Raw genomic sequence first — 26,276 nt, 5'->3', positions numbered from 1 at the left:
AAGGCAAAAGATGAAAAAAAATTAGTTCCTGCCTTTTAGCAAGGCTGACTTGTACTAAAAATCTATGGGGATGGAGAAGGGCTCATTCTTGGTGCCAAAAGTGCCCGAGTTCTCACACTCTATCTGACCCCAAAGTCAAAGAGTCTTCCATTTTGGACAAGACACCAATCTTCTTCCTGCAAAATGTGGGCGCTAAAATTTGTAGAAGAGGAAAAATTTAATTCCTGGAAACCACTCTGAAAGTGAGCAATACAAAATTAGTATTTAAAATTAGAGGGTTCGGCCTTTTGATCCAGTTGAGCAGAAGCACAGCTCCTTCCTGCTTCCAATGCCAAACATCAACTCCAGGAAAAAGAAATGGGTGCAGAAAATTCCCACAACTTCATGAGTAACTTTTAACAATGGGAGACAGCTGGAAAGGTGGCTCAAGAGCTGGGGTTGTGTCTTGGAAATCACAGTATGGGTGGAAAATCAGAATGTGCATTTATTGAGGCATTTGCATCCAAGATCCAGTACACACTTTATCTAACATATACACTTTATATACACTAAGAAAAATCTTAGGTTGCATTTCAGGCTTTAACAGTGACTAGAGGGTGCTTAAGTGACTTGCCTTGAAAGAGTTACAGGACTCCCAACTCTCACTGCCCTTTTCTGACCTCTGAGCTAAGCAGCTCAGACTCTGCAGCACTGTTTTAGCTTTTCTGAATTTTCAGGAGTGACCCCACAGGTCATCCTGTCCTGAGGAAAGGCAAGCTGGAAGAAGCCACTCAGCAATTTTTCAGTTTTGCAAATCCAATCTGCTCTTCTTAAACCAACATGCACAGAATAGTAGGAGAGATTTTGTCTCTCTGATCCAGGGAATTTCCCACTTCAACATGCTCGTGCATGGGAACCTATTTACTGAAAAAAGAACAAGGAACATGATGACAAAAAGGTACTGGGTTTTCCAGGCTCCTGTTGATGAGGCCCCATCATTTCCCAGTGACACTGATGTTAGGTGCAAAGAATCCCAGCACTAGCTTTACTCCTCAGGACTTTCTCCCCACTTTTGTTAGGAAAAATATTGCTTTCTTAGTATTTTATTTAGGTTTTTTTTTTTTTTTTCTCATTCCTGGGTGTTCTCAGGGCATTGTGCCATTTCATCAGGACAACCTAACCTGTTTCAGGGTAACAGTAACATCAGAATCAGCTGTGACCATAGGATTGTGGGTTTGAGAAGGAGTACATTTGGCCAGCACTAGAGACTGCTTGTTGCTCCAGCCAATATTTAAGGAGATCTGAAACAAAAGCAACAGAAATTCCTCTTTGCAAGGGCAGAAAAACTCATGTTTAATACATACAGTAAAGCTGCACTGATAGGTAAATGAGGATGTAAATTTGAAATTCTCTGGAAATTTTTAAGAGAGAATGCTAAGGAATGTTCAGCTACCAGCTGTCAGCCACTCTGAGTGCAGATCCTGGAATCCATCCTTCCCAGAGCCAGGCAAAGTGAGAGGGAAGCACACTCTACTCACCTGCTAGTTGGAACCATTCACTATGCCATGCACATTTTGGTGCACTGCTGCTGAGAACAGATGTAATGGCTCACTATGATATTCACTTATATCAAACTTCCACTTGATTTGACAAAACAGGCAGAGGAGAGAAAACAAGTAGAGACCAACAGAAGCTCAAATTAGAGCCAGTGTTTTTGCCCCATTCCTTCTGTGACCTGGACAGAACAAGAACTTTTGCAGAGGTTCAGCAACCACAGCTCCTTGAAACCAGTACAGTTTCACACACCACCAAGGGCAGTGCTGCCAGAAAAAAAAAAAAAAAATCACAGAGCAAACAAACAGAGCACATAAACTCTTCTGAACTCTTCTTTGTCAGACATTCTTGGGAAAGCTCCCAGTAGGAATCAATACTTTTGCACAAACAGGAACTGAACATACTACTGCAGTACAGCAATCTCCCAGGCCTCTTCAGGTGTAAAAAGGCAGAGTAATTTAAGGAGATGAAAAAAACATAAGGACTTTGATAGAAGCAATGATGAGGGACACTTCTCCAAAAAATTTCCTCTTTCTCTCCCTATACAAGAATTAGTAATAAATTTCCTCTCTGCTTTCCTCCAGAGGACTGTGAGAAGTCCACTTTATCTGTCAAACAGCAGCAGTCAGTGGTGTGGTAGCACTTTGGGATGAGCTACAGAACGAGTTATTTCACAGAGCAACGTGGATTCAGCATTATTTCCTTATGACAATGTACCCTTTCCTTTCCTCACCAGAGGGGACAGACAGGCAGAGGCAGTGACAGTGACTGCAGCAAAGAATCAGCCAGGCATTGCTCTAAGCAGGGGACAAATGCCAAGAGTCAGGCTGGTCTAACTGGATTAGAATGAGGGTAAAATGTACAACCATCACCAGAATAGATGATCGAAATCAAAGAATCTAAGCTTTGCTGCTTGTCAAGGTGGCCCACGAGGATCCCATGCTTTGATGATCCTTTGAGTTCTGACTTTTTCTTTTCAAATATAAATGATCATCTAGGCTTGGACAGCTGCCTTGTATACTCCATTAAAGAACATAAATTGACTCTTGCAGTGTATTAATTGTTCCAGGAGCAGAAAAGGACTTTAAAACTTATGTTCTTGTTACTTCTTCTAACTAGGGATTATGGGAACTTTAAGACCAAAGGGACCTCCTGCATTACTTAATTTAAATCCACCATCACTTGGCAGTAAACCTTTCTATTATAATATATTCTGCATTCTCACAGCACAGAGCATTTTAATTTTCTACATAACTCAAGTAGATAATTACAGATTGTATTTAATTATCTTAAATCTAAGAGTTTGTGGCAAATAAAGGAGATGAACTTTTCACACTCAACTGCTGGGCACACACCAGTAAGGTGATTTTTGAGCTGATTCAACTTGGTGCTGGAACAAGTTGTGCAACTTGTCCTATCTTGCCTTTCTCTTGGAGGAGAAAGTGTGGTACATAGTAGCAGAACAAACCCTCTTGTCCTCGACCCTTTATAATCTTTGAGCTCTCACCAGGAGTCAGGCTAAAATTCCCCTAAAATCTGCATTCCAGATAACATCACCTTGTTATTGTTGACTTTGGGATTGTGACAAAAACAAGACAAAAACTTGTACTTTCTAAACTGATCAGTGAGTCTGCATTATAAGATTGTTTGAAATAGGCTCTCTCTAATGAAATTGTGCTGGGATGGAAAAGTCACAGCATTTGGAGAGAATGAGCAGTAAAATCAAAGTGGACAACAAATCACAAAATGTTTAAAGATAGAAAAAAAAATAGAGATGTCAATTATTTTCCTATTTGTACTTCTGAATTTTTTTTTTCCCAAGGAGTTTTGATACTTTCCATTTAAATAAAAACCGAAACCATATCAGAGCTAGCTACGGAATGAAAGGACTGTGAAACAACAACAACAAAAAATCAAGCTCTGTGTGCAGTTTTTGAAAGCCCCAGTGTCTGTGCTCCCAAGAAGTACTGAGTCAATGATCACAACTGTGGGGTGGATTTGCAGGGGTGCTGTGGTGAATTCCTGTGTTTAGCACCCCCTCACCCCAGAGCTCTGGGCCTTTGTAGTTGGTTCATGAAGAGAAGTACACACCATCACAGCTGACTGCAGCTCAACTGTGTTTTTATGGCTCAGAAGCAAAAAGATCTGATTTACATCAGGGAAATGCAGGAGTCATTCTGCCAAAGTAAATTACATGAAATGGCAACTATGCTCTACCACTGTACAAAACAAGGGCAAAGAAATCAAAGTTGATGAGTCAGATCCTACATACTTGAATTAGCCTGGATCCATAAAGCCAAGACAGCAAGACTAATCTGACCATGAGGAATGACTGTAAAATAAAACGCCATCAATCAACATGCACTAGGTGTCTTTGCCAAGTGAGGGGGGAGAAGTTAACAGGAAATTGTGAAATTATCTAGACTCAGAGGGTTAGATTCCCTGCCACTCCAGATTTACGGCTGTCTTCTGTTCTGTTACAAGGCAAGGGCAGGATGGTCGCTAAACAATTCCCCCTTTAAGCCTTTTTCACCTCCTCTGTTCAGACAAAAATAACTACCCAAGGCAAAGAATACCAACAAGCCTGGGCTGTACTTTCCATCACAGGCATCAGAAGCTATGATAAAATCAAAAAGCAAGAACACAAGTATCAGAGTAAGCCATTCTCTCTTTTCCGCCAAAGTACACTAGTACACTGCACTGGCTTCATGGGACCATCACTCACTTTCTCCTCAAAAAATATGTTTCAAAGTTGAGAAAGGGAAGCCTCCCTTTGAGTTAGTCTTTTCCCATAACATGTTCTGAATAATAATTTATGCAATAGATATTTCCATTATTACAGCTTCACTATTGTTATTGTTCTGGAATTGGCCCAGTATGGTTTAGTCTCACTTTATTTCCTAAGATCCTGGGAGTTTTGCAGGAGAGGGAGTGGCAACACAACAAGGGATGGCATTTTTTTCTTAAACCAGGCAGAAAGCACAAACCTTCATTTGTCTATTTAAGAACTGCCAGTCCTTGAAACTTGTTCTTTAGCAGCATGCCTGAACATGCTGACTGTTAAAAATCCCAGTGCATGTAGAGGCTCTCAACTTTGCTTTTTCAAAGCACAGGTAATTTTTCGACAGGCTTGCTCATCTGTCTTGGAATATCAAAGCAACAAACTCTGTGGAACTAATTCTGACAGTTTTCCAAGTTTTCTGTGCGCACACAAATGCAATTTGGGAAGCGTTAAAAATTTTTATGAATTGTGATGCTCAATTATCAGTTTTCAAGATATCTGAAGGCATTCTGGGTTTGGCAACTTCCAAATCTGAAATTTGGGGTTGGAAGGTTGTTGTGAAATAGGTTCATCCCTCTTCTGCAGTCACTCTATACTTTACTGAAATACCCACAGAGAAAAGCACTGAACAGGAAGTCAAAAAGTCCTAAATCCTGGCTGCACACTAATCCAGAACAGAGACAAATCTGCTTTCCCTGCTTCATATAAATCAATTTCTACGTCATGCAAAACCTCATCAAATAGACTTAAGTATAACTATCCAACAGGGACAGAAAAAGAATAAGAATTCAGAACTCCCATCTTCTACAACCTTTCTTAATCTCATCTACTCAGAGGAGTTTGTTTCAGAATAAATATAAAATATTTTATTTGCCTTTCCTATCAGTTTCCACATTTTTCTTCCAGTTCCACCAGCTTAGCTGTGGTCCCCCGTGTGCGGCCAGTGTCCAGTGAGATCTTTCTATAGAGGTTTCTATTGTCCAGCTTTGCAAGTTAGATTATTTAACACAGTGAGAAAGCATCCCAGAAGAACAGGTTATAAAACGGAAAGCCATTGTCCATCTATCTGCTGTGAAAAAGGATTCTTAATTTCTGTCATCCTTTCAACTACCAATATCACAGTCCATCAAGTCTGAGATATCTGGAGAAAATAAAATATGTCACACAGGATAATGCTAAAGGGATTGAAAAGATCTGAGAATATGTGTTGCTTCTGGAGTTACTGAATTGCAGAGTAAATAAAAAGCAAAGTAAAACAAAATAAAATTTTAAGTACCATCAGAATATAATCTTCTGCACTACCTCTGTGAATGCAGAAGAATCTCAACATCACCCTGTCTAAACACAGCCTATCAGCCCTAGCCTGTCTCACTTGGAGAGCTCTTGGAGCTCATGCACTGGGAAGAGAGGTCATAAGTCATATGAACCATCTGAGGCAGGGGAAAAGAAGAGCTAATTCTGATCTCAAACTCTGCCCAAAGTGCTCAGCCCTCTGAGGGGCTGACTCATCTCTGACCAGCAACTGGGTGCCATCCTGATGGCAAGTTAACTGTAACACCTCTGTGCAGCTTGCTGTAACCTTCTTCTGGAAGCAAAAAGCTGAAGCACTGGCATAAAACCAGCACACTCCATGGCAGGAAAACTTATCTGTTCCATGAAGGACATTTTTTGTACAAAGAATGACACAGCTGAGAAATGTGCCCTTGTTCTTCATCGTTAACTTCATTTAATAAGTTTTTCCCTCTCTCTTTTGTCCCTTAGAAGAGTGGATTTCCACCTGCTTTAATCACCAAAAATCTGTGTCTCAAACTTGGACTTTTTTTCCAACATAATAAATGCTATTACCATCCTCTGTGAACTTTCCAGTCACTTAGTTATACAATTGCACCTCTAAACTTGTCTCTCACACATACACTGACATTAACTGCAACCTTTGAGGATAGGCAAAACAGTTTTCCTACCAAAAGTTAGACTTTTTTTTTACTTTTCTGAGAAGTAGTCCAACATTCATAACAGTCTCTGGACAGAAGTAGTAGTAATATCTCTCCTATATACACAATATCTCTCTTTTATATAAACAACTGAAAGCAAGAAATCACATGCAGCAATTTTTTTTGGCACCTGGAAAAGCAGAAAGGCAAGGGAGCAGTTGATACGTAAAAGATGACTCACAGAGATGCCAAAGCAAGGGAGAAGGAAACCTATTAATTGAGTATACGTGTCTCATCTGCAGAGGTTGCATCTTGTATCTGAAGGAGGAAAGATTTCAAAGTGTATACCCCTGGCCTCTCTTATCATCATTTTCTTCAGTCACTCTGACCTTATGGAATTCAAAATACATTCCAGCTATGATGACAAACATGACCCTTGGTACACTTTCCAGTGTGCATAAATGTGGCTGGATGCCAGGTGCCCACCAGAGCTGCTTTGTCACTCCCCATCCTGAGCTGGACAGGGACAGAAAATATAATAAAAATCTCATGGGTTGAGATAAGAACAGGAAGATACTCTTTACCAATTACCATCACGCCATTTTGGGGAAAAAATAATTAATTATCAATCAAATCTGAGTATCATCATGAGAAATATACCCATATCTTAAAAACACCTTTCCCCCACCCATCCCCCTTCTTCCTGAGTTCACCCCTACTCCCAATTTTCTCTACCTCTTTTCCTGCATCAGCTCAGATCTACGGGGAACAGGAGCTGTGGTCAGTTCATTACATGGCATTTCTGCTGCTCCTTCTTCCTTGTGGAGAGGATTCTTCACACTCTTCCCTTGCTCTGGAATAGGGTTGATCCTACTGGAGACAGTCACACTCTTCCCCTCTTCTGGAATGGGATCACTCCCACTGCAAACAGTTATTACACTCTTCCCTAGTTCCAGCATGGGGTGTCTCCCACTGGAGACATTCACACTCACCCCCTGCACTGGAATGAGGTTGTTCCCAGTGGAGACAGTCACACTTTTCCCCTGCTCCAGAATGGGATCACTCTCACTGGAAACACTTATTGCACTCTTCCCTTGCTCTGGACTGGGGTCACTCCTACAAGAGACATTCATAATTTTTCCCTGCTGCGGCATGGGGTCTCTCCCACTGGAGACAGTGACAATCTTCCCTTTCTCTGGCATGGGATCACTCCCAATGGAGACAGTTATAATCTTCCCTTGCTCTGGAATGGCATCTCTCCCACTGGAGACCGGAGCATTTTTTCCCTGCTCCCAAATGGGGTTCCTCCCAATGCAGACAGGAGCCTTTTTCCCTTGCTCCAGAATGGGGTTGCTCCCACTGAAGACAGACACATTTTTCCCCTGCTCCGGAATAGGGGTGCTCCCACGGGAGACAGGAACATTTTTCCCCTGCTCCCAAATGGGGTTCCTCCCAATGCAGACAGGAACATTTTTCCCCAGCTCCCAGATGGGGTTCCTCCCAATGCAGACAGGAACATTTTTCCCCAGCTCCTGAATGGGGTTGCTCCCACGGGAGACAGGAGCATTTTTCCCCTGCTCTGGAATGGGGTTCCTCCCAATGCAGACAGGAACATTTTTCCCCTGCTCTGGAATGGGGTTGCTCCCACTGGAGACAGTCACACTTCTCCCCTGCTCCGGCACGAGGTCTCTCCCATGGGAGACAGTTACAGTCTTCCTTCGCTCCGGAACGTGTTGTCTCCCACTGGAGACAGTTCTCCAAAAACTTCTCCAAGGTGGTTCCTTCCCATGGCTGTAGCTCTTCATTAACTGCTCTGTCTGGGTCCCTTCCACAGGGTGCAGTCCTTTAGGAACAGGCTGCTTCAGTGTGGGTCCACCCTGAGATCACAGGTCCTGCCAGCAATCCTTCTCCAGAGTGGGCTCCTCTTTCACGGGTCCACAGGTCCTGCCAGGAGCCTGCTCCAGCACAGGCTTCCCATGGGGTCACAGCCTCCTTCAGGCATCCACCTGCTCTGGCATGGGCTCCTCCACAGGCTGCAGGTGGATCTCTGCATCCCCGTGGTCCTCCATGGGCTGCAGGGGCACAGCTGCCTCACCATGGGCTGCAGGGGAATCTCAGCTCTGGTGCCTGGAGCACCTCCTCCCCCTCCTTCTGCACTGACCTTGGTGCATGCAGGCTGTTCCTCTCACATCTTCTCACTCCTCTCCTCTTTGGCTGCAATAGCTCCTGCACAGTAACTTTTTTCACTTCCTAAATACGTCATCCCAAAGGCGCTGCCATCGTCACTGATGGGCTTGGCCTTGGCCAATACAATGGCTTTCTATGGATTAATAAGTTATAAACTTGACTTGAATTTATGAGGGAATTTCTTTTCATTCACTTCCTTTAAAAATCTATTAACTGGCTTATGTTAGCACATAAGTTGCTAAGGAGAAGTTGCTGAAGATCCAAACTGATGCAAAAGTTAGTGCAGGAAGATTTAAGGCATTGATCTGGTGCAAATGCACACTTATGAAAAACAAAGTTTCAGCTTAAATAACATTTGCAGTGATAATTAAATTAGGTAACTACATCTGACTGGTTACAGTGTGCTTCACTCTACTTTTAGCTAAACAAGCCGGGAAAATGAGGAAATGTGTTGGGCATACCTACAACTGAGCATCATACAAAAAATTTGGCCAGCCAAAAGTTTTTGGGGTTTTTGCTTAGTTGAACATAGCTTTGAAAAACTCTTTGATCTATTTATTCCCCAATCTGTTGGCATATACACATAAACTTGAAAAAAAAAAAAAAAAAAAAAGGGGAAAAAAAAAAGGGAAAAAAAGCAAAAGAAAAACCCAAGTTGTGATTTGCAGTGCTTGTTGCTATCATACTTATTTACCTAAGAGTCCAGACAAGGCTAAATTTAACTTGACAGAGGGCTACATCTGGCCCTAATTCAGTTTCACTGCATATTAACAAATGAACAATCAGCCAGTGCTGGAGTACTGTGCGCACCAGTATGCAGAAACATGATATAAAGGAAACTTTCCAAAAGATTCAGACATTGGCTTCTCTCTGCCTTTTGCTGCCCATAACTGTCAACAGGAGCAGAGCTAGGTCACGGAAAGACACTCCCCACGACTTTGTTCGCCACGATCAAGGGTAACCTAAACGTGTCCATTACTCATCCAGCTGAAATGAGCCTCCCAGACCAGATTTCAGCACCACACCTACAAGACCTGTGGGATCTCAAGCCTAAATTTGGAATCAGAATAATAGCTGGGGGATTTATATCCTATATAAGCTTTTGATTCTCACAAGACCTCGGCTTCTTATAAAACTGTGGATTTAGTTTTACGCTATGTTCTATAAGGAGCTGGCCAATATATATTAACATTTCACTTCACTTTTTACTTCTTATGAGAGAATTTGTATGCAGTATAACCCTAAGGATGAAAATACTTTGTGGCCACTGCCCTGCAACAGAAATGCTGCACAGTAAACTGAAAGTTTTGCCTAACTTAGGGCAACTAAATGTTAACTTAGAGCAACTAAAAGCAAGAAGATATTTCTCCTATCACACATCCTTTCACTTCCAGGACAAAGCTAAGTTTCATGTCCCTACAGGAAGTTACGTAGGTAGCACCAGGCAAAGCATTCAGAAAATAAAAATGCTATGGTGCAAGTGAGGCAATACCAACATCTGTGTATAAAAGCAGCAAGAAAAACCAACAGACAACATTTATAATCTCATCAGTTCTGAAAATATTTGCTCCCTACAGACTACAACACAAACAGCAAACTCCTTCCAGGAGCCCATGGCGTCTCAGATACTGAATATCTGAAGCAGTAAATTGAAGTCCAGATTCTGACCCTAAATTACATCACTCAGAACCTCACAGATTTGGACCCATAATACTGATTTTCTCCTGAAAAGCACAAGCCTGTGACCTATGCTCTTTATTCAATGGGGAAAAAAATGCAAGTTGTCTCATAACCAAGAGAGCACATTTCACAGAAAGTACACTAAAAAAAAGATGCCACAAAAACCCAAAATCAGCCATCAAAATCAACACAACACACAAAACTGTGCCAGCAGCACCTCATTTCATGCTGTGTTTTCATCTCAGCAGTTAGAAAAGTACAGTCATTGTTAGGCATATTCAGCCTAAGTATAAACAATTATGGTCTCTCTCCATGGACTTTCTATATAATAAAACCAAGTTCAGCTTAACATGGGTATGAACACTGTTGCATAAGTTAAAAATCAAGTTAGGCATCCTCTTTAAGAATGAAAAAGGATAAAAAGGAATCTCATCAAATAGACAAGAAACAAGCATTTAGCCTTGGAGAGATGAGGTTCTGCATGAGAACAAGAGGTAGAGGGTGGAAGGGAAGAGAAGGGCTGTAAAAATGAGTTTTAGTCCACAAAGTCACTTCTACACCAGATCTGCAAACTCTGGAAATTAAAGCTACTGCTATAGCTACTTTCAGTAAGCAGAATGTTGGTGTTGAGTTCCTGCCTCTGAGTAGACAGTTCATCTCCTGCAAAATTGGTTCTGGGAAAGGGCACTAAGGAATTCAGTGCTGTGGCACTTCATGCTCTTCCCTTCTGCTGTATTGCTCCTCCTCTCATGCCTCTGACAAGCACACAACTGCCCACCACTGCCACCCAGACTTACTCAGAAGCTCTTCTCTCCTGGAAAGATGCAGAGTGGAGATGTAGGAATTCTCAGTCCATGCCTCTGTGCTCCCTGAACGCTGCCTGCTTCACTTGTCAAGCAGCAAATGACACACTGAGGGTTTGTCAAACCTCTGTCCCTTTGTGTGCTTAAGGGGAGGAAACTGCTGTTAATGTTTAACAAAACAGGAGCAAAGCCTTTCTCTGCAATCTCACGTGTTGGCTTTGAAGGCACCGGTGTGTGGGAAATCTGGTGAGCCAGAAGTTTGCTCATGGTAGCCCATTAAAATTGAGTTTTTATTTTAAAGTCACAGGAAGCAACAGTTTCCAAATCGTTCCTGAAGCTCTGAAGTGAGACAATCCTCGGCTCCTTTAGCTGCCTGATGCTAAAGAACTCATAGAAGCTGTGTCAGGGACCAAACCATACACACGCAACAAGCCTGCCAAGCTCAGCCCCTATCTTGAAGCCCACATGGGTGACAGGACTGTTTGACAGGAAAGGGAGAGGTTAAAAATGCACATTCAAAAGCTTTCAGATCCCTGCCAACAAATGACCACAGGCTGTCTGCCATCTCCCCTTTGCCTGTGTTGACATAAAGTGGCTTTCCAGCACAAATCGAGGGGGCAGAGGTCTGGTGTGGAAGCAGCCTCATTATTGGGCATTTATGAGGTAATGTGGACTGACAGCTCCTCTTCTGGCCCCAGCTGCCAGGGTGAGTCAGGGTGAGTGTCCCGCTGCACAACAAAGCAGGTGAGTCAGCTGCAGCGGGAGACATCATCCACGCTGTGACAGCGGGAGGATTAACCATCACTGCCCACGCCTGAGTGTCGCCTGCACTGCCCATCCCGGCACTGAAGGCCCCTGTACCAGCATTGTTAAAAGGACCTTCTGAGATTTTAACTAGCAGAATTTGAATCACAGAACCTTTCTACTGCCACTGCAATCAATTCTGATTTTATTGTTACCTGGAAAAAGCTTGCTTTTAGCAAATTGTGATGCATGATGGGCTTATCCTAGGAATCCAAAATGAAAAATACCATTTCCGTCTGTTAGCTGCTCTTAATTGTTTGTCCAAAAAGTACTTGCTGTACAGCCACAGTGTTGTGGATCACCTATGTTGAAGTGACCCTGTTTTACAGGCCTAATATTTGCTTTCTATAGCTAAGGGGAGAAGAAAGCAAATTGATACTTCTCATTTACTTCAGCAATTTCCTACAGCTCCCTCAAAATAAAATACTAACACATATTGGCAATAAAGCTCCTCATCAATATGATAATCATAAAATATTTCCTCTATAAAAGTAGTGCTTTAAGAACTTCAGGAGCAACATATGGATGCTCTGGGCAAAATTTTCATATCTGGTTAATAACAAACAGGATATTTAAGCTCTCAAAAAAAGCAGTCAGGCTCTTACAAGAGACGTCATTCCCATTGACTACAGTAGAATTTTATGGATTGACTCAATAAATCATTTTTTGCAGTGTTATTTAGTTATTAGGAACATCATATCTGCTACAATGATATATTTAGTTGTGCTTTCAGCACCGAAGCCCATCCTACCAGATGCCTGCTGCTCAACAGCTCCAGGGTTCCCTGGTGCCAAGGGAATGTGGCACATTCCTTTGTGACACACTGCCAGTTCTATACACAGGACCTGGCCAGAATGGAAATAACTTCAGAGTGCATGATGGGAATTGTGACAAAAGTCACAATTCAAAAAAGTCTCCCAGGAACTATGCGCATTTTTGCAGGTATATATTTTAATAATATGGATACAACCTGTGTATTTCCATTCGCCTCTGTTTTCCAGCTTGAAGAAAAATGCTTACAGTTTATTTGGCTTTTACCCCCATTTTCCTGCTTGAAGAAAATTGCTTGGAGTTTACTTTGCTTTTAGAGGCCATTTGCTGTCAATATTCATTCCTCAAGTGTGAACTGAAGGCGATGCTCAGTGTGGAGACTTAATCAAGCACTGAGCTAATGCCCAGTCTCATCACACAGTATTGCCTGGTGAATTGTGGCTATGCTATTTAGAGGATGAAGCCTGTGAGGATGCCATGTCTGTGCAGTCCTTGCTTTGTTTTCCCAGGCAAATGGGTTTGTTTTTTTTCCAGTCAGGGGAGAAACATATATTATCTGTCTTATTACATTCAGATCTTCCTTTCAAATTCAATCTTCAAGAATTCTGCTGTATCTTCTTTTAATGTTGTACTCTGCACAAGTGGAAAATATCTTTTTAGGATAACCAAACAGTGCAGGAAACTGATAAGGTAACACAGACCCTTTAATTTCTAAGGCACTGATTCAAATCCAGACTGATTAGGGCACAGAACAGAAATTGTTCTCCCACACTGGTGGCTTTTCAATAGTGCCAGTGTAAAGAGATGAGTGGCTTAGACAGCTCCTAAATGGACAGATATTCACAGAACATGAAAAATCATTTGCAATGCTCATCACTTGCATCTTTGATGATCTTTTCAGTGAGATTTTCAGTATCTCCCTGGTCCAGAAATCCATAGAGTTTCATCCCAGAAAAAAACTGAAATATTGGCATTATTATGTAAAATGTTATGCACATGACTACTAGGTCTTACCCCCTGATCGACTTCAGTCTCAATTCTTATGGTCACCCAAAAAACAAATCCACATAAAACTTGTGCTCTGATTCTCCGATACTGCACAGATGGGAAATCCTGTGGGTGTTTTAACACATGTCTTTCTTTATTGCTTCTATTCACTACAGTTCAATGCACTAAAAGCACTAGAAACAGATCAGAAACATTTCCAAAAATTAAGCTCTTAATAATTTCCTGTAAAAATATCTCAGTTTATTTCAAATCTTAGTACCTCTGAGTACCTTATTGTAAATATAATGATTAAACCAATAAGGATTGCAGTGTTAGTCTAAGTAGCCTTCATACTGCAAGAGTTGCATTAAAAAAGCCTCTTTAGTGTAACCTCTCATCTAGAACTCTGTTTTTTAAAGACTTGTTAGGTTCTCTTTTTAACGTTTTAGTTTCCAGTGGTTTGGCAAATATAAATCTTAATAAAAAAGGTAATTTTAATGATAAGGTATGATTTTCTTCATACAAAAACATAGAGCATTCCAAGTGTCGTGAGAATTAAATTACAATGGCAAGGAATTCACTACATTCCTGTAGCCTCTAAGTAATAATAAAGTCAACTTGATCTGAAGCTTTATGAAGCAAAATCCAATCAAAATGTTAGGATTTACTGGGGTGTTTTCTTAGGAATCTATGCAAATGGGAGGGAGATATTGATAACATTTCCAGCTAAGAAAAAGTGATTTGTTTGACTGACAAGTGCACTCTTCCTGAATGGACTTTTAAAATTAAAGTGAAACAAACCAGCCAGCAATAGAAATGGGATAGCAAAATTCCCCACTGTTTGGGAAGCCCAAAGGATGTATCCAGAAGCAGGTCCACTTCTCCAGTTCTATCTTGATCTACCTAGAAGCTGTCACCACATCTCACAGATTATTCTCTCGGGTCTGTAGACCACTGTGCTCTCAGAGTGTTCCTGCAGCCCTGCTGAGGTGACTTGCAGAGGTTCCAGCATGGCCTGAGCTCTGCCAGGCCAGGGCAGTGCCCAGCAGCGCGAGGGAGGGGAACATCGTGCCTCGCACGTCGGAAATCGGCGCGGCACTGCTGCCACTCGCCCAGATAACGGCAGCAGGACAGTCAAAGCCTCTATTCAAACCCTTCCCAGCTTCAGGGTCATCTGAACCAGCACTTTGACTCGTTCCCACTGCAAATGTTTCTGTTCCTGATGGCAGTAGGTGCCCTCCCACCTCCCATGGCCCAGTTCAGAGCTGAGCTGCCAGAGCTTCATGTCCCAAATGCACCTCCAGTCTTACAGGATGAAGAGCAGCTCTTATTCCCTTTTGAACCAAATGAAACTCTGCACTGCTGGGAGCTGAGCTGCTGAAAAATTGTCAGCTGCATGGTTCAGGCTGTTTCTGCTTGTAAAAGAAAGGGTACAATATTTGCTAATAGATTTCATATCAGTTTTTCAGTTTTCATCATTATTTGGGTGAAGTTTATTTGTATGGTTTTCTAAATCTCAGTGGTTTAAAAAAAATTTAAAAAGCTGTGTTTCATCACAGCTCCAATAACTGAGCATATTGCTTAGTCTTAGAATTTTATTAGATCACTATTCTTCCTGTTCTCAAGCTCACTGTCAAAATATTAAAACTTGGTTCTCTTCTGAAGCAATAAACATTTTCTACAGGAGGTTTGTTGTTTTTCTTGCTCACAAATTCAAAAAGAGTTCATTGTTAGTACTTCTGAGCAGTAGGCAAATCCATCTCAGCAGTTCAGTGTGGAGTGCCTCATTGCCTTGAGCCCTGCTCAGCTGCCAGGGGACCTCCCACAGCCCAGCAGTGGGGAGAGGCTGGGACATGCTAAGACCATGTGAGCTTAACTCGCACCGCTGACCTCTTGCTGCTCTAACAAAGTCCCTGATGGCCACTCTGGCTGGAAAAACTGGGAGATGTTTTAGCCCAGGCCACCCCACAATTGATGGGGTGACAGATTTTTTTATTTTAAAATAAAAAAAGCCTTGGCTTCCTCTTTTAGGCATACATAACTGACTCTTCTTTTCAAGCTGCTCTCAACTCCCTCCTCCTCAGAGCCCTCAAATAAAACGCGCATGCCCAAATATGCACAAAACAGTACCTACTAATCTTCCAAACCGTGCATAAATGTCAAAAGTTGTAAACAGCCAGCAACCACTTCTAGGCCTGCTGCCTTACAAGTTCCTATGTGCTAAGTGTAAGCCCAGGCAGAGAGCACTTTTCACCTTTAATTAAAATGGAGCCTTTCACCTGTAATTGAAATGCAGCCATCCCCAAGGGAAACAAGCAGCTTTGCTATCACTCACAGCAATACTGTCCACATATTAAGCAAGAAAAGAGTAAGAGATGAGAAAAATATCATAAGTGTGCTAAGACAATGGCATTCACACAAATTTAGTAGGAAAATAGCATGCATTAGAATTTCAATTAAGATCAAAACCTCATTGCTTTAGAGCAATACAGATAGCTGAAGATGCATCTTTTGATTTGCAAGTAATTGCATTCTTCACAATGGTCTCCAATCAGAAAACTCAGGGTATGGAATTAACCCCATAGTCTTTAAATTTATAGTCACATGAAACACATAATTGCAATTAATTACATTTTATTTCTCTTACTGATAATATTTTTTTTTTACAGTAGGACCAGGGCTCCACTGTGGCGGATGCAGTGTTCTCTCCCTCCCAAGGCTCTGTAACTACTGGTGAGGGAGTTGCTCAGTCTTGTCCTCCCCTGTCTGCCCCTGGAGTCATCCACCCTGGATGTGAGCACAGCTCCTCTGCATTAGCCACAAGGTGCATTGCCAGTGCAGGCAGACTGGATCACATTTGCATGAATGACCTGACAATAAATCTGGGCTGTGCCTACAGTTCAAACCAGAGTGGAGGAGCACTGGTTAATTTGCATTTTTTTTCTCCTATTAGGAGTAGCAGAAGGGTTGAATGAATAAGAATTAAATATTATTACTTATCAGATAACACAAACAAAAGACCCTATATTTGCATCCATGAAGGGATGTCTCTAAATGAGAGACAAGTCCTGCACAGACACTGCCTCTCTGAAGATGACCTTTGTCCCTAAACAGATGAGTTTTCCTCAAGATATGAGATTATCTTTGAAATTAAAAATTTACAGCGGAAAGGAAAGAGAATAAAGCACTCTAAGGACAAGCCAGCAGAGAAAAAAAACTGCCAGCACTACTCCAGCACTGACATCAGGGCACTGCTTAACTCCAGTATTGGATGTATCTACACGTTCTTTTATTTAAGAATTCTGGAGGTGTCAGTTCCTAAGGCAAAATATTTCTAGACTTCTGCCTAGCCCATAACCACATAATCCTTTCAAGGGAAACAAAGTATTTTGGTTGGATTTTGTAATGTGGACGAAGAATTAATTTCACTTTAAAATAAATAAATACATTTGATATAAAACTGAATGAGCTTGGCTTGAGTATGACTGATTTTGGAAGTGATCATACATCTCAGGTTTTTAAGGCTGAAGCACAGGCACAAAGTCTTCCTTCAACTAAGATTTTTCTAGAAGTTTTCTTAGTTTCTAAGACCTTTCTAATATTGTTTCTGCCTTGAGAAAAATGCAGTAATAAAACACAGGACCTTGACATGCATGTGAAACAGCTGAGCATGGACCTGTTGTACACAGGAGATGGAGACAGGAAACCAACCCAAAACAAAATTTCTAGTAACCATGCCATGGGCTTACTTTGTTAAAAAATGGAAGTCATTATTTTATTTGATACTTACAGAATTATAAACAATCCACCTGAAATGCTCCTGAGGTGTCTCTAGTTATACTAGTCCAGACTCTGGTGCATCTCTATTGCCTTCACTGCAGGAAGGTAGCTCCACCAATTAAATTTCTGTCCTATTAACTTAAACTTTGGAGAAGGAGAAAGTTCTGAGCCACAAAGACAGTGCAAACATATCTCAGCAATTTAGGCTAATGGGGGTGACAAACTGTCAGTGACAGCAGGAATGTCCTCACATGCTGCTGTGAGATAAAAACCAAAGCCTTTATTTAGAGGTATGTGGGTACTCAGCTCAGTTCTTCCCAAGCAAGAAGATCCAACTCATTATATCAGATTTCAGTTTTAACTAAGTAGGAGTGTATTTGGTTCAAAGATTCAACTAAAAGTATTTAGAAAGAAGTTTTATGAGCCTTATTTGAATAGACACTTTGTAACTTGGTGCTCATGGCAAATTGCAGATGTAATCCTTCTTTTGCACAAATCTCTGGTGTCTTGCTACAGCACTCGCTGACATCAGTGCCCCCAGTTTATTGTGTCAATAAATCATGATTTCGCATCTGGAGAACATTCTCCACCAACATCCTCTGGTGAGGACACCACCTTTCCTGTGGAGATTGGGTGGAAAGACAACAATCCACATCACAAAATCCAGACTGTGACAAAACACCTGTGATTCCAGTGGCACAGCTTTCCTCAGACACATAGCCTCTGAGAACAGTTTGCCTCAGACAGTCCTTTTCCAGAATTGGAATCAGGGCTGGTTTCTGCTTTGGCTATCCAAGTCAAACTCAGAGACACTAAATTTGAAATATGTTTATTCTAGCTCATCACGTCAGTCCCTCTGTATATTCTACCAAAGTCACCATGCTAGTAAAATGTTTACCTGCAGCAAACTTAATTTTTGTAATTGTTTCTGTAAAATGTTTTTGAGCTTTCCAAAGCCCTCATCTATTCTCCAAGTTGGGTCCCATAGATAAGGCACACACTGCACCACAGAAAATTTTACAGGCAAAGAGAAATTCTGCCACTTACAAATACACTGGAAGAAGTCCGTATCTCCAAAACCTGGCATTATTTACGCCTCAGGCAATGAACTCAGATAAAAAACTAAATCAATGGGGTCCCCTAAAAACAAACCCTTCCTGTACTTCAGTTACTGCAGAAGTTGAGAAGGCTCAAGTGTTGAGATGCAGAGTTAAGAGATGACATATTAGCCAGAGATAAAGACATTAAGAATTATTTACAGAAATTATGTAGCCACAAAATATTTTTCAGCTCTGGACTGGTCCTTGTTGCATTTAGCATCTCAAACTGAGCTGCAAATTTAAGATATAATGATATATTAATACATAACTATTTTGTTCAGGATTTTTTTGACTCCTTGTATCTGTCATACTACATAGCCTACAAGTTTGAAAGCTGTATTTTGCTAACTAGGGCATTCTTTCATAGACATAACTGTTGGCCTGTTTTAATACAGTACAGCGTAGTGGTGATTTTTAAGTCAAAGATAGTAGTGCCATTTCTACATTTACCTTAGATTGCACTGGAGAAAACACAAGTTTTGGACAAATACTAATAATAGAGTTTCTGATAAAACACAAATACTCCAGATAATTATTAAATCACTTGCTAAGGGAAAGCAAGCCACATTATAAGGAAACACCACTATGCCTTTCTGAGATTTCTATTCTCTTAAGGTTTCCTCAGAGTTACACAGATCCTCATAACTATGGTGAAATCAAACCCATTTGATGCAACAGGGTCATGGTTGTGCACTAGCTGCAATCATGCTATGGGCTCCTTGGTCCCCTGCTGAAGGATTAGGAAGATTTCACAGAGCTGTTTCCTGCCAGAATTGCTAAGAAGTCACTTCCAGCTCCACACAAGGTGCTTTCCTATCCTTCCATTCCTTGGCATTCACCTCAGTGACTCACAAGGAAGGATTAAAATCATACCCTGGAAGTTCACTGAAAGCCAGAGTCTCCTTTTGTAAGCATAACAATTTCTCCAATCTGCTTCCTGTAACTGACTCTTGTTCCAAACAACATCAGAATGTTCCCTCTGGCTTGGACCAAAATAGCATTCCTGGTCCAAGGTTCAGTCACTGACCATGAGAGTTAGCAGGTGCTTGGAGAAGAGAATAAGAACGTGCAGCGCAACTTAACCAGCTTAAGTCTGTTGACTCAGAGATTTTATTTCTATGACTAAAAGTCTTTGGAAGATTTTTCTTCCATGGATTTGTCTGATTGCAGCATCACATAACAGTAAATTTAATGGTTTAAAAACATGCTGCTGAAAAGTGTCTTCTTTTCAAATGATTCTCGACCCCTTGTCTTCTGGTTTCATTGGATTTGTATTTGTTCTTAAATTGAAAGAGTATTTTTTCCCTATTTATCATATCTGTTCCATATACCATTTCAGATACTTCTCTTCCCCTTCAATCCTTTCTAGGATGAAGAGTTAAAATGAATCTACTCTTGCCTTGTAGTGAAAATGTTTCCTACCTTCAACCACTCTTGTCATTCTACAACTTTCCCATTCAGAGCACAGTCAAGTTTTCTCTCCTAACACACACAAAAATCTCAGTTTTTAATAAGTGGCAAATGAACTTCAGGTAACTTTAAAAAAATGCATTAGTGTGGTTTTACTTAAAATACTTCACTTTCTTCAGATCCAAGAGTTCTTTTTCCCCTCCTGTGCTCACAGCAGAAACCCATGAATCCCACAACCAGCTTCTCAGGTGAAACTCAGTTATCCTCCCAAATGTTCTCACTCTGTTCTCCATCTTTCCCTAATTTCCTGAAGTGCCATTTAAACAACTCAGGTGGAAAAATGGCTCTGGCGATTCATGACAGTTAATTCCCACTCTGGTGAGGACCAAGGGAATTGTAGCTACTGCAAAAATCTTAATGCCTGTAAAACATGCAGCTGTATGGATGTTTACATAAAAACACCTTTCCACTGAGGATTTTTATTATTAAAATTTAAATCCATGATCTACAGGGATCTGAATCACAGCCAAAGTAACCACAAAGTCTTACGGAGACTTTACTGACCTTTACTTCTGACCATAAGGAATCACAAAATGTTGAACCAGCTGATGTCACCATATCCCTGAATCATACTTTGCCTCTTAGAATCACAGAATCATTGAAGTCAGAAAACACCCTTAAGACCATCAACTGAAGAACCTTGAAACAATAAACATCATCAAAATTAAGATTGACAAGAAAATAACTCTTAAAAATATATCTTAGCAACCAGGAGACTGCTACACCTGTGTTATGCCAGTATCAGCACTAACTGAAACTCTGCTACCACAGATTATGAAGTACATTTGCAGGTTTCCAAATGCCCAGTCAAATCCCTCACTAAACAGAGACAGTGACTGCTCAGTTTAAGTGAATCTTTGAACATGTTTACAATATATTTTGCAAGCTTTAAACTTTTATGATGGCAGCACTTACAATACTGATTTACAGTCAGATTCAAAGGAAGAATGCTCATGGTTGACTCAAATAACACCCTATTACAGGATTTCTCAGAGACAGGTGAAGATTACATAAGGCAAAATGATGGATGGAGAAATGGTGCATGACCACCTATTCATCTCATCCCTTGTTGTGCAAGTGCAACTTAAAGATTTTCCTTAGCTTCAGGCTCTTACTTGTACTTACAAAAGCTCTTCCTGATAAATTCTAATCTAAACAGATGATAAGGAAAGACAGTTTATTTGACAGCTACTATCCAATAACTTAGTATCCCACAGTACCTCCTAGCTATTCAAAAGGGAAATGATTTCAGAACAAAAGACTTGTCCAAAGTTTGCCAAAGTCTAGACCCAAGTTCCCAGCACCAATCTGTTTGCACTGGTAGAAGGACAATAAACTTGAGAACTCCAGAGATCATTAAGGAACTGTTTTTAATATCTGTGTATTAATATCTCTCTAGAAATTCCTTAAGCCACCCTGGCCCTCAGTATTTTATCTTTTTACTATTTTGTACTAGGAGATGGCAAACACACAAACTGGGAAGAGTCCAAGGATATGGAGCCCACCTCTGCCGAGTTCTACCACAGCATAATATACCTAATTAAAAAAAAAAGAAAAAAAAAAAAAAAAGCAGAATTTATGCTGGTTCTCTGCATCTTTCTTTGACTGCGCTTTTTTAAAAGTTTAGTTTTTTATCTAACTGTGAATTACAAAGGTAATCTACTTTGCAAATTATTTTAATGCTACAGAAAGGACAAAAAAGCAAAGGAACAGAGATGAGCCCTGTATTTTACATTCAGCCCTTTCCTGCCTGCTACCTGGCCTACAACAGGAGAGTCTGACCATGGTCTGTGAAGGCAGACACAGCAGAGGAAATGTGACCCAAACCAACATAAGACACCAGCTGGAGACTGACAGTGCAGGAGAGCTGGCATGCAATCACATGGCTGAGGAATTCAGCCCAAGTTTCTGAGCTCTATACAGCACCTTCCACACAGGTCCTTCCTTCCAATCACTCCCATCAGAGCCAGCCCATGAGCAGCAGTTGTTCAATAAGGAACCTTTCTTCATACCTTGGCTCCTCCACTCCCTACAAAAAAAAAATTCCCTCAGCCCAGCAAAGCTCTTTGTGTCAGAATAGAGGTTGCTTACCCTTGAACAGACATCTTGTTCCAAGCACAGACCAACCTTACTCAAAATCTACAAATCCTGCAAGTCTCCACTTACCTATCCAGAGTGTCCTGAGGCACTTTACTCCCTCCAGCTCTGCTGTTGACACTGCTGTTCTTGTTGGCAGTCATGGTCATTTCTGCTTTCTAGAAATGTGGATATCTGTGAGAAGAAAGGTCAATTAAGCCTCAACAAGCCCAAATGACAATTAACTCATTGAACTACTATTCTGTAAAAAGGCAGGAGTCCGGGTTGCTTCTCATTCTATAAAATGCAATCAGAGTAGTGATGATCCTGAAAAGCGAAACTCTCTAACTGCTGCTATTGCACATCCACAGCCAAGTTTATCACAGCCCAGTGCTATAAATGGAAATAACTTATGGGAAATAGGTGTGTGTTTCAGGTGCTGGCTTGTCTGACAAGCAGAGCTTGATACCAAGTTGACAAACTATCACAGGTTTGGTGTGGTTCTTCCATCCATCAGGGTATGTGGAGATCCCAGCAACAGCTCTGTGTGATACTTCCAAACAACATAGCTGGAAGTTTGACCACACCACAGCTATCCCAAGGAATAAAAAAAGCTTTCTAACCTTTAAAGTGCAGCTCTGATATGGAAATATTTTCTAATAGTGAAAATTATTAAATGATGGATTTTTGAATATAATTTTCAAATCTGATTGTGATATGACAATGTCACAAGCAGTTTTCTCTATTGGCCTCAGGATTCTATAAGAAAAGCTGCCTTAGGACACTTTTAAAACCTTGGGTAATATAAAGGATCTTTATCAATTCCTAGCTGTTTTTATAGTAATCTGGTAATCCCAAAAGTGGTGAACTTAATTTCAGAGAACTTAATTCCCCCTGTACATCAAGTTAGGTGCCCAGAAGATGGGTCTCACTTTTGTGGCATTGCTGCACACTGCAAAGAAGCAGCCCAGTACCATGATTTATTTTCCTTCATTCTGCTCTTTTAATAGCAATGTCATGCTGTGACATTGTGACTGAAGGAAAAACATGATGATATGGGTAAAAGCCAGGATGTAATCCAAGGGATGCAAAAGCAGGAATCCCTAATATCATTGGGATCTCATTAGCTCCTCTATTGATTATATCCCATGTTTCTCCAGTGTAAAGCACAGTTCTTAGCAGCCATTTATTCTGTCATTGTAATCTCTTGAGAAATATTTTGCAAAATCAGGGAGGAATGTATTTTCATGTTGTGATAAGATTCCTAAAATGCTAGCAGAGTCCCTTGAGAAAGAAAATTAACAGTATTTACTCCACCTGATGCTACAGGAGTCATTTATGAAGGATTCTGTGGCTCTACTGGCACCAGTTTGGGTGGTTTCTTAGATGCTGTTTAGTTTATAAACTAAAGTATCTACCATGGTTTACAGCACTGCCACCCAGGGTCTGACCAGAACTACCAATTTGTATGACCATTAACAGCACAGCTAATGCAAAAATAAGGAGTGTTACGAAAGTTCTTGTTTACTCAAACCCACAGGAAGTCCAGACTGCTTGAGAAGCCACTGTAATGTGATGCTGCAACATAAGCTGGGGGCTGACAACACACAAAAATCCCTGTACTAACAGACCTATCACAGTCAAAGAACATTCTCTAAACCACTTTATTCCAAGCAGTTCTGCCACAAACACTGTCAGAAAATTTGCAGACTGCAGCTCCAGGACAGAGTCAATCATGCTGACCACACTTTCCAGGTCTACTTGTCCTTCTCTGCTGTCTTGTATCAATTTTCCCAGATTAAGCAGAGATTTTTTTTTTCCCCCCTGGTTGCTAACATTTTTTTTCTACATTGAAGCTCCCTAAATTCCTCCAGTGTCTCATTGTTATTGTTAGCATTACATTATCAAGATTACAGGACTGTTACAGAACTGCCTGTTCCGACTGGAAAAGGGATTGCTTGGGACAAAAAAGGCAGCCTGCTAATGCTGGCCAAGCTTTCTAGGACCGTGCATTCCACAGGGAGTAAGCAGTTTTTTTAATGTTTTCCACACACCAGCTCAATACTTTTACTGTGTTAAATCTAAATCACTTATTAGCACTTAATATGAGAAAACGAAGAGAGATAAACACAGCATAAGGAGAACAATAGCTGTTAGCATGCATGTGCAACATTAATTTCCCAAGATTTGCTTTTCTGTTCAAGACAAAAATAAGCTGAAGAGACCCTCAAAAAGATGTGAGACTGATCTGACATATTAAAAAAAATATAGTGTGCTTTTATGCTGCTGGTTTTGAGAGTTCACTTTTCCCAAATGCAGACTCAGATGGGGGGTGAGGGGGCGGGAAGAAAAGTATGTCAAAGCTTGATAGAAATCATCATCATCAACATTTAAAATACGTGATTATTTAAATGTTACATTTCAAAGCCACCTTAAATGTCAACTAAAACAAAGTGGTTTGTTTTCAACTAAAGATAAATTGAGTTCCTAAAGACAATTTCTCAAGATATGTCAAATTTACCGATATAGGTGTGTTCCTTCCCATGCAGTTGGGACTGTGATATATATGGTGGTATCAACTGACTTTTCAATTTTCCTTTAAAGCTTATTTTGGATGAATATATGAATGCAGGTGATGCTGGTATCATCCCAGCATATGCCGAAAAAAATGCAAACAACATGAGCATGGCAGAAAAGTATTCAGCCATTTGCAGAGGTGCCTGTAAGGAAGGACTTATAGCACTCCAAGAAACCCACCCACACACCATTCCACATCACCACAAAAATAAAGGGAAAAAAATAAAACTGATTCAAAAAAACAAGAAAAGAAAACCTAAACTAAATGTTAAGATTATGTAGAAAACTATTTTAGAGCCTTCAAATGAGTCTGACAGGCTGCAAGTTTATTGAATCTTTGTAGGGTCAGAATCACATCCCCTGGGCTTGGGTGAGAGCATTCCACCTTACAGTATTTGCAAATTATTCTACACAAAGCAATGGAAACCAAAATCTCTCAAGTATTGTAACACACTATTAAAAACAAATCCAAAAATAATCATGTCACACAGATTCTGCATTGTCTCATAAACCGTCTAACAAACCTGGTCTAAAAATGCAGAATTCTGTTTTATTTATAAATGTAAAGAATTCCTCTGAAACTTTTATTTAGCCGTAATTTGTGCTGTGCTGCAGACATGGTTTCACTAATTTCACTAGGATAGCTCTCAAACTGTCAATTTAATGAGCCCAAATGGTAGAAACATTGTATCAATTTGCCTAAAACTTCCACAAACCATTTATCAGGATCAAAACCTAAACATGACAGACAAACATGAAAACTTATCTGATGCAACATGGGATCTGCTGCTCGTGCCAGGCAAGGTTCAGCATCCTGACTAAAAAGGGTTGCTACAAAGTGGATGCTTCCTAACAGATCTTTATCATTGCAAAAAGCTCCAATAATAGAATATTCCTTATGGACCATCTTCTCCCTGTTAATGGTATACTTACACTTTTTAAATTCAACTATGGCTTGAAGTCTTTTTATGGGGCACTGAAAGCCATCCCACTTTGGGCTAATAAACAATACAGCACCATTGAATGCCTAATTCTGTTAACAGGTGTTAGCGGAGGAGGGGTAAATCCTCTGCTCCTCCCCTCTGCAGTTTAAAATTATTTTTAATTTCCTAAAGCTTCCCAACACTTTGGAAGCACCCACTCTCAGTCTCACTACTGAAAAAGTGGAAGTCTTTTTTCACTGAAAGCTGAGAATGGGAATGGGTTGAGGAGTGAGGCTTGGAGCAAGCACCTGGAAAGTCAAGGCAGCACAGAATGCTTAAATTGCTTTATAGCTTCAAGAAAACCTTCTGCTTTCTAATACACAGTGTACATCAGTTAGCACATCTCAAGAACTGATTCCTTCCTCTCCTTCTGTGGAAGGTGAGTATCACTGAACCCAGAAGAATTTACATGTGGTGTCTGATGACTTGAGAAGGGAGCCTCTGAAAGTAAGTTCCCAAGCCCTCTCCTGGCATTATCACTAACATGCCTTGAAATCTACTTGAGATCTTGAGTTTTTCATGCAGATTGAAATTCCACTGATCTGGGATCTGGAAAATACTACTCCTTTGGTCTGCCCCACAGGGCAGAGACCTGGAGACATAACAGGAAGTCATAACAGGGAAGAACTGCAGGCTACTAAAACAAACTCATGTTTTTGAAAAATTACAACAAATACAAATTTTCACAAATATGTTTATAATAATTGATGTGTCTACTTATTTTTCTCTTAACAATTGCGGTAATAGAATGCATTTAGCCATTAAGAATTTAGCTAAACATGTTAATTTGCTTTCCTGAGTGCTTTAAGGGA

General features: G+C 40.6%; 1 protein-coding gene across 15 annotated transcripts in view; it reads right to left on the bottom strand.

The window, feature by feature from the left end:
* DENND2B (DENN domain containing 2B) overlaps positions 1-26,276 on the bottom strand; it is a 155,040-nt gene that overhangs the window by 64,347 nt on the left and 64,417 nt on the right. For 10 of the 15 annotated variants that reach the window (XR_012056233.1, XR_012056234.1, XR_012056235.1 and 7 more), the window contains one exon: positions 21,995-22,099. The exons of 2 other annotated variants lie outside the window; for them this stretch is intronic. Coding sequence is in view for 9 of the 13 variants with exons in the window: in XM_072929630.1 (XP_072785731.1) it covers positions 21,995-22,074 (80 nt within the window). In the remaining 4 variants the exon portion in view is untranslated. Of the gene's footprint in view, positions 1-6,981; positions 8,953-10,910; positions 11,015-21,754; positions 21,858-21,994; positions 22,100-26,276 lie in introns of those variants that run through there. 3 more of the 15 variants (XM_030273819.4, XM_072929638.1, XM_030273815.4) reach the window with 3 other exon arrangements.

Source organism: Taeniopygia guttata, chromosome 5 (genome assembly GCF_048771995.1).
Source record: "Taeniopygia guttata chromosome 5, bTaeGut7.mat, whole genome shotgun sequence".
Taxonomy (NCBI): domain Eukaryota; kingdom Metazoa; phylum Chordata; class Aves; order Passeriformes; family Estrildidae; genus Taeniopygia; species Taeniopygia guttata.
Note: the sequence above shows the minus strand (reverse complement) of the source record. Positions and strands in the feature narration are given on the sequence as shown.